The 9,782-nt window shown below is 38.2% G+C and overlaps 1 protein-coding gene across 3 annotated transcripts in view; it reads right to left on the bottom strand.

Moving 5' to 3' along the window:
* Positions 1-7,582, bottom strand: part of trps1 (trichorhinophalangeal syndrome I) — a 119,634-nt gene extending 112,052 nt beyond the window's left edge. Inside the window, exons 1-3 of one of the 3 annotated variants that reach the window (XM_081377142.1) lie at positions 7,297-7,566; positions 2,270-2,329; positions 1,644-1,953 (exon numbers count right to left, since the gene is read on the bottom strand). In XM_081377142.1, the coding sequence (XP_081233268.1) occupies positions 1,644-1,656 (13 nt within the window). In that variant the 5' untranslated portion in view covers positions 1,657-1,953; positions 2,270-2,329; positions 7,297-7,566. Of the gene's footprint in view, positions 1-1,643; positions 1,954-2,269; positions 2,330-7,296 lie in introns of all 3 variants that reach the window. The other 2 variants (XM_081377141.1, XM_081377143.1) reach the window with 2 other exon arrangements.
* Positions 7,583-9,782: the final 2,200 nt, after the last annotated feature.

The following is a 9,782-nucleotide window of genomic DNA, read 5'->3' on the forward strand; positions in this document are numbered from 1 at the left end:
GAATCATCGGCTGGAGTAAATAACACAGCCATGAATTAGCATTTATGGGTTTAGTCTGGGTCATACGCACGGGTTTAAACCAAATACACCAAGTTTTAAAGCAAATTAACACTAAATTAGCAAAATGGGGTTGGGCATTTATAAACATATGGGCTTGTGGAAATAGATCAAGTCATGTTTGAAAGGAGAAGAATCTGTTGAGTAAATATTGATGTAATATTAATGTAGCCTTGCTGATCAGCATCCCAATGATTCAAATGCGAAAACTATTTAAAAAAAAAAGTGCACTATTAAAATTGAATATAAATAATTATTTTCACTAAAGCACATCAAAATTCAGAGAAAGACAGGCAACAATTTGTTTAAAAAAAAATAGTTCAAAAGACTAACAAACGCATTACAACCCAGTAAGCCCCATCAGGGGCCCCTGGACCCCCATATTAGCACTGAGGGATCTCAGGTGACCCTTGACCTAGAAGCCTGTGTCGTAGTTCTGGGTTAAGGATCCATGGGGTTAATCTTGCCATTCAGCTTCACCCCCACGCCTAACACCAACCGAAACCATCAAGCACATTTTACCATCCCCGAGAGCAGGTTTTCCCCTGAAATCCAGACTGGAGAAGATGGCATGTGTTTAACATTACGCAAATCTGCTGAAACGGCAGGGCACACGAGAGAAACCTCCACTGTGGCAGCGTTCACAAAGACTGGATCCCCTAATCACTGGCCGTTACAGGTCGTTTATTATAGATTTCGGCACAGGAGAAAACAGCCATCTATAACACCCTCTCAGATTACCTCATTTAAGAAGGACAACCCAGACCGCAAAGAATGCGGACGCTTTCAGAAGTTTCAGATTATTGCATTTCTACGTTCATTAGCTCGACTGAAAATCATGCGGTACAGAGCAAGCTGGCAAACCACTTCTAAAAACAAAATTAAAATTTCCCAACGTTTAATGCAATTATGATGATTTATGATATAATTAAATAACTGAGGATCGTGACTTTAAAACACAAAAACCAACTAATGCAAACAACTATTTATTTTTGCTTTTGGGTGGCACATAGGATAATCAACCATTTATAAGAATAAATGCACGTAAAAAAGCAAACTGGTAACTTTATCTATATCCTTCTATGCATTTTTTTTTTTTTTATGAGCGATGAAAAAAAAGTCCAGCGTTCCACAAACACAGTGGCAGAGAAGAATACCAGACCACAGTATCACCTGGTCCACAAATGTACAACACAAAAAAGAAAATACTGCTTGTGTGGCCTCTTATTACCCTGGAGAAAACCCACATATAGGCAAAAAAAAAAAAAGTCAGGGAAAAGAAAGTCAGTAAATTCTACTGTTCCACGTAATAAACGCCAAAGCAGGGGATGATGGCCTTGCTGAAGATCAAAGCGCTTTAACAGCTTGAGCTATCTAGCGGTCTAGATTACTGCGCTAAACTACAGGAAGACTGGGTTAAAAGTTACCATAAATAAGGTTTTAAAGCTACATCACCCTAACACAAAACCCGAAGACAAAAACTGTGTCCTTACGTGCGTGCTACATGACTTGCATGGAAAACCACAATGCCACACGCCGCCAGAAATCCCTGCATTTTCATAACACACAATCGCACGTATACATACCTCTGTTAAGCATTGGGTTATAGCATTATCACACTCAAATCCAACAGGGAGGCAGATATCAAAGCTGGCAGAGTATCCAAAGACCCTTCCCTGAGGAGCCCTCCGAGGTATCCTTTATTCCACATCCATTCTGGCCTGGGAATCATTCCATTTTTTTCCCCACAGTGTTCACAAAGTTTTTTTTTTACTCGCTCTACGTGCGTCGCTTGTGAAATGCGCCCGTCCCGTACTTCCTTTTCTCAGAAGACCTCACAGGTGCAGATGATCCTGGGTGCGAAGGGTGACCAAACCACACCGTTCTTCTCGATCACTGTAACAACAAAACCGCACATGTTCAGCGAGAAGGAAGTGCTCTGGGTAAACAGCAACTTTAAAGAAGCATGCATTCACAGAATAAAATAACTTTAGAAAAGAAGGATCTAACCAAAAGACAACATGGACACCACACTGCACGCAGAGAGAGCTGAGAGAAATCCTGCGTCATGTACTCAGGCAGTCTGACAGCAGGGTTCATGAATGGGAGCTCTGACAGTACGGGCCTTCTGGCCGACCAAATTGGAAACAGGAAAACAAACATTCTCAAAGGAAAACTCCCCCACCGCCGTAACCCCTCCCCCCCAACAAACCTTTTCTTCGACTCATTCTGTCCAACCTGTGTCAGGTTAGCAATAGTCAACCGCACCAGTCTCCAGACCACACAGATGGAGAACATTCAGCCACCGAGAGATGGAGAGAAGAAAAAAAAAAAGACGTAAAAAGCTAAATGAAGATCTGTTTGCGAGGTAGAAGAACACACACCGTGATAGCAAGAAAGGAAAGAAAGAAAGAAAAAGGCTAAACTGACTCATCAGCGTTCCAGAGGATCGGCGGATGAACTAAACTCGGCACATCGGAATGGGGAGGAGAGGAAGTGGGCAATGCTGGCTCGAAAACTTTCAGAAAGTTTTTGATATGAAAGCTGAGCACAGAGGCTTGAGGGATGAAGCTTGAAGCAAATTAATACTTTTACTTTAGTCTTAAAAAAAAAAAAAAAAAAGTCCAGGGAAGCCAACTCATATGAAAAGCTAGCCTAACGGGAACCGCTAGCTTTTGAAAAACCACACCAACCAATAAAAGGTTTGTCGTCACGCATCGCTTTATCTTGCATATGCAACAAAAATGTCAGTTGTTTTTAATTCCTCAAAAAAAAAAAAAAAACACACAAAAAATAGTTTTTGTCAATGAGTAAGAATGAAGATTTAGGGGAACTTTGACTTATTTTTCTTCGTTTCACAGTGCAACCTACTCTACTCTACTGGGAATACGAGAGTTTTCAGTCAGCAAACTTTACCAGATGTACGCTAACCACTAAAATATTACACGCCACATAATTAGCCTAACAAGTGATGTCAAACAGCTCTGACAGAGTCAGAGACCCAAACTGTGTCTTATCTGTGGGAGTCGTTAAACACACTTCAGCTGCATCTGTGACATGTAAGAAATAGCCATCAAAACATGATATTCACAAAGATATGTAGAAGCTAAATCTATATTTTTTCACAGGATAAAGGAGGTTGCTATGACACCACAGGTCAAAGGTCCTTGCGTTTCATTCCCACGCAGGGTGTGAGAAAAAAAGGTAAAGAGAACAAGATTTCACTTAAATTCAAATGACAAAAACAAGAGATAAATGTTAGATTCATAAACCAACCGCCCACACAAAAACGCACTTTACAAGTTATTTCGCATCAAATCCATTCGTGTTGCATGAAAGTTTAGTGAGAAATGGCAAGCCTTACAATATAACTCACCATAACAAGTCTATAGCACACATCCAGAGCCATTTAGTGACTTCAAAACACTGCTAAAAACAGGATGAAAAGCATATGACGAGACAAGGGACGACCTCTGTGAACTGCGGCTCTTTTATTCTTGAAAATCCGGAGGAAAAAAAAAAAGACGAGCTATTCATATGCAGGCTACATCAAATATATGTTATAAAAGCTTTTAAGGGCACCAATTATCAGGAGCTGTCTCTTTGCAAACCTTGGCATTTCATCAGGCGACTACAAAAACAATATTCTAAAGTTTCCCTGTCTCCCATGTTTGGAGATTTCTAACCACGAAAAAACAAAACAAAAAGGAATTTCTATAAAGTCGTTGAAGCATCATTTCAAAACACTTGCCTGGAATAAAATACTGTGTCGTTCACTGCAATGCTAAGTTTGAAATAACAACACACAATCATTTTGAGTTTCACAATCACAAACAAAACTTATTCAGTTATCCTTATAAGTTATTCAAACTTACACAGGGTTTTATTTTATTTTTTTTGGAGCAACAAATGAATAAAAAGTATATGCAAAAATAATCATCTGGTCTGAGTATATTTTCTAACAACCAAGAAAAAAATGTAACTTTTGTGGTCATCAACTACTTACAATATGTGCAAACACTAGCGTGAGCCATTCTATCTCTGTCATTAAAAAAAAAAAGTCCCCTACCATTTATTTTCTCTACAGGCTTCTTATTCAACGGCACCAACGCCACATGAATCTGGGACACAAGTGGCAAATCTTGATGCGGTAAGAAGTTAGCCCAAAAAGAAGTTGTGCAAACTCAGAAGCCACGAAGAACAAATGCAAGACCCCCACTGCTGCTTTCTCCCTCCACCAAGGCCCAAATTCATTTGTCAGCCGTAAAGTTCCTGACTATACAGCGCTGATCTATTGCCTCTCTCCAAAGAGCTCACAGATGTGGAGTCATTTACATTTCAAATACACCTCAAGCTTTTCAATCACTTCAAACGCGCCTTATCAGACAACTCATGTGGATCTTATTCTTCTGTGTGGACTGAGAACTGAATCTAGTAAACCGCTGAATGGATATTCGCATATTTACGTGTATCACATGATGAACAAGGAATGAAATAATATTCCAAGCAGATGGAGATATTTTTTCTTTCTTCTGATCTCTAGACTGTTCCACATGTAAAATGACTAAAAACTCAAGAAATCCATTTGTTAGAATTATCTTGACATGCTATGTTACCTGCTAGTTTACCTGATAAAATATATCATTTAAAAACGACACTTTAGTGACTGTGCACTATATTTTTTGCACTATTTATTGACGTTGAAGTGTGTTTTGTTTTGTATGCAAGGAGGGAGTGCAGAAATTATAGATTTTAAAATGTGTTTTGTTCAGTTCAATGCTGTTGATATATAATCATCAAAAACGGAAATAAACCAATACATAAATATTGGTTATTGGGCACATAAACATGCAAATATTTGGTATCGTTATCAGTTATAAAATAAAATATCGGTCAATATTTTTGATGCACAAAAATACTATTTTAAAGTCCTCAAAGATTTATAAAAATAATCATGCAACTGCAAAAAGAGTAAAGATAAAAGGCAGCACTTTACAGTAAGGTTTCATTAACATGAACTAAGAATTAACAATACTTCTACAACATGTATTATTCTTAGTTAATGGCCATTTCAATATTTACTAATACAATATTGTATTTGTAAACATTTGTTAATGCGCTGTGAACTAACATGAACAAACAATGAACAGCTGGACTTTTATTAACTAACATTAACAAAGATTAATAAATGCTTTAACAAATGTATCGCTCTCTGTTAGTTCATGTTAGTTAATACATTAACTTAATGTTAACAAATGAGACCTTATTGTAAAGTGTTACCAGATAAAGTGATTGTGACTGCAGAAGCCTGATGATGACAGAGCTGAGATTCCCTGTTGACTGTGTCTGAAACTATGAGTACAGTTGAGAGTTTCTCTAAATGATGAGCCTGCACGGGCTTTGTCATTAAGAAACATTTACCGACAAACCATTTCAAGACAGAAAAAGAGAGCATATCATTTCCAGACTGCCCGAGTGTGGCAACTTTCACAGTTTACAGGAAACAGCGTAACTCATCTACTGGAACCAACATGGGAATCTGTATCATAACAATCAGATATACAGGTTACGCTTTGATACGGCACATTTAAGTGAAGTGTGGGTGATTTTATCAGTTTGAAGATAAATACTTGTTTCCACACACTTAATGACATTCTAATGTGAAAGTGATTGTAAAACCAAATTAACTGGAAACATTACCACAGTTGCAGAAGTGAAAAATGTCCAAACAATATATTTATATCATATAATCACACAAAAAGTATAGGATACGAGTACACACATAACTAAAATAACACAATCCTTGAAACAATATCACTTGTTAGCACATGCAGACACTAAGAAATATACAGTATATTATTTAGATAGATATATTTAGAATTAGATACATTTCGTTAAGGAAAAATGGCTGGAAAAGTTTAAAAACGTGAAGTTTGTGTCATGTTCTTACAATAAAGAGTGGTTTAAAACCACAATTAACTGTCTGGTTTCTACAAAATTCACTTAGGAGCAAACATCAAACTTGAAAGAAATAAAAATGTGACATTTATCGTGCTAATCATCGATATCGAATGATCTGAAAGATTTTATTGTGGTATATCGCCCGGCTCTAGTTGCAGAACTGAGGAACATCCAAACTATTCACACAAAATGTATAGGATATGAATACACACATAACTAGAAGACATATTAAGTGTGTATCTGTTGTCTGTACTGACTCAAAAAAAGTTTCTGTTGATGGATAACATCAACAAGAAAAGCATTACTGTACATGCCAAGACAAAAGGTACAATTTCTATATGCATGCCTTCATTTCAGAGGGTAGAAAGAGATATTTAAATTCCTTGAAAAGTTTTAGATAAGCTCCATCACGCCACAATAAACTTTGTGAACTACAGCCCCCCCCCCCCCCCCCCCCCCCACACACACACACACACCTACACACCTAAGTGTGAAAGTTCTCCACAAAACAAATATAAAGTTGTTCCATCATTTATCAATTCACGAAAAAACACACATCCAAATGAGAAATACTCGTTACCGCTATTCATAAACTTTTGTTGCTCGTCTCCATAGCCTCGAAAGACGCAATGAAACGACAGAAAGACATCTTTTCGCAACCTGCCTTCGAATAAAACCGCAAAAAATAGCGATAAAACCCCCGTTACGATCCGTAGACTTGTCATGTAAACAACCTGTGCTTCTTTGTGTGTGGAAAATATAACATTCAGTGCGTTGCCATGCCTACGCGTTTTCTTATCGTACATCATCGGATACGGAAAGTTTTCGAAGTTTGTGTGGAAAGCGCCATTCAGCATCATTTAGGCAAAAACAGTAGCCTACACACCAATGAAACTTTCTATAACTTTACTTAGGACCCGTTTAGCTTCTTGCGACGCATAAACAATGCAAATAAAAGGCGCCTCGCGGCTTAAACGTACAAGAGAAACTGCTACATTGTGGATATTATGTTGCGCAAAACGCATTGCAACACAGAATGGCTGAAAAGAAATGGGAAGGAAAAAGTAGTATTTTCTCTCAACTACTGGGAGATACAATGTAACAAGTCGCCGATTTCAATTTGCAATTTAGCCTCAAAATTCGAAATCCGAAGAGCCGAGCTCTTATTTTCGTTACAAAGTAGCACTCAACTGATTCATCATTCTCAACATTACATAACATTCATCAGGAACTACAGCTAAAACCACATCGTTCTTCATTGATTCGCTTTCTCCTTACCTGTTGATTAAATTGCAATAGTCTTTGCAGTCTGAAAGATGGTGGAGCTTTGGCGTGAGCCATGAAGCGTCTTTGTGTTGTTTGTTTGTTGATCTCGTGGAATGATTTCTTTTTTATGGGGATGTAAGATTGCGAATTGCTCCTGTACACGTGAAATCTTGGGAGACTGTGTTTAATAGTAAAAACGCCTGAGTCTGGGGTGGAAGAAAGGAGGTTGGTTTTTGCAGTGATCTCAGTTCTTTATCAGAAATGTTATCGCTTGTCAGGACCTCAGACTCCAAGCATTACGTCAGTTTCAAGACACCAACACTATTAATATCAAGAAGCCCTTGCGGAGGAAAGCGCCACCCTAGAGCGCGCGCTCTTAAAGGGACAGTGACCACTGAAAAACTCCAGCAGCAGCACTGAGATCTGCTGAAGAAACGCTGAGATCTGATGAGAAACACTGAGATCTGATGAAGAAACACTGAGATCTGATGAAGAAACACTGAGATCTGATGAGAAACACTGAGATCTGATGAAGAAACACTGAGATCTGATGAGAAACACTGAGATCTGATGAAGAAACACTGAGATCTGCTGAAGAAACACTGAGATCTGATGAAGAAACACTGAGATCTGATGAGAAACACTGAGATCTGATGAAGAAACACTGAGATCTGATGAGAAACACTGAGATCTGATGAAGAAACACTGAGATCTGATGAGAAACACTGAGATCTGATGAAGAAACACTGAGATCTGATGAGAAACACTGAGATCTGATGAGAAACACTGAGATCTGATGAGAAACACTGAGATCTGATGAAGAAACACTGAGATCTGCTGAAGAAACACTGAGATCTGATGAAGAAACACTGAGATCTGCTGAAGAAACACTGAGATCTGCTGGAGAAACGCTGAGATCTGATGAAGAAACGCTGAGATCTGATGAGAAACACTGAGATCTGCTGGAGAAACACTGAGATCTGATGAGAAACACTGAGATCTGATGAAGAAACACTGAGATCTGATGAGAAACACTGAATAAACACTGAGATCTGATGAGAAACACTGAGATCTGATGAGAAACACTGAGATCTGATGAAGAAACACTGAGATCTGATGAGAAACACTGAGATCTGATGAGAAACACTGAGATCTGCTGGAGAAACACTGAGATCTGATGGAGAAACACTGAGATCTGCTGAGAAACACTGAGATCTGATGGAGAAACACTGAGATCTGATGGAGAAACACTGAGATCTGATGAAGAAACACTGAGATCTGCTGAGAAACACTGATATCTGATGGAGAAACACTGAGATCTGATGAGAAACACTGAGATCTGCTGAGAAACACTGAGATCTGATGAAGAAACACTGAGATCTGATGAAGAAACACTGAGATATGATGAAGAAACACTGAGATCTGATGAGAAACACTGAGATCTGATGAGAAACACTGAGATCTGATGAAGAAACACTGAGATCTGATGAGAAACACTGAGATCTGATGAGAAACACTGAGATCTGATGAGAAACACTGAGATCTGCTGAAGAAACACTGAGATCTGATGAAGAAACACTGAGATCTGATGAGAAACACTGAGATCTGATGAGAAACACTGAAGAAACACTGAGATCTGATGAGAAACACTGAGATCTGATGAGAAACACTGAGATCTGATGAAGAAACACTGAGATCTGATGAGAAACTCTGAGATCTGATGAGAAACACTGAGATCTGATGAGAAACACTGAGATCTGATGAAGAAACACTGAGATCTGATGAGAAACACTGAGATCTGATGAGAAACACTGAGATCTGATGAGAAACACTGAAGAAACACTGAGATCTGATGAGAAACACTGAGATCTGATGAAGAAACACTGAGATCTGATGAGAAACACTGAGATCTGATGAGAAACACTGAGATCTGATGAGAAACACTGAAGAAACACTGAGATCTGATGAGAAACACTGAGATCTGATGAAGAAACACTGAAGAAACACTGAGATTATCTGAAGCCATCTCAAGCACTGGTTCACACATCTGTTCCGACAGCAAAGAAAAAACAATGCTAAGTGCAGCGTGAAAATTATATCATGATTTTTCAGTAACTGGCCTGTTGAGTTTTTTATAGTATCTATCTATCTATCTATCTATCTATCTATCTATCTATCTATCTATCTATCTATCTATCTATCTATCTATCTATCTATCTATCTATCTATCTATCTATCTATCTATCTATCTATCTATCTACACACACACAACTAAAAAAATAATATAATCATGCAAAGAATGAAAAAAGTACCGACTGCCCCTTTTAACTGTAGAGCTTAAATTAGGAGTCACAGCCACATTTTGAGAATTGAGTTGACAAGCTGTAATTTTCTCAAAGGGGTTATTATTATTATTATTATTTGCAGTCAATCTAGTACTGTCGACCTCTCTGCGGGGTTATTAAAAAATGTCAGAAAATAGAGAAAAAAAAACCCTA

Source organism: Scardinius erythrophthalmus, assembly GCF_964197995.2.
Source record: "Scardinius erythrophthalmus genome assembly, chromosome: 10".
Classification (NCBI taxonomy): Eukaryota; Metazoa; Chordata; class Actinopteri; order Cypriniformes; family Leuciscidae; genus Scardinius; species Scardinius erythrophthalmus.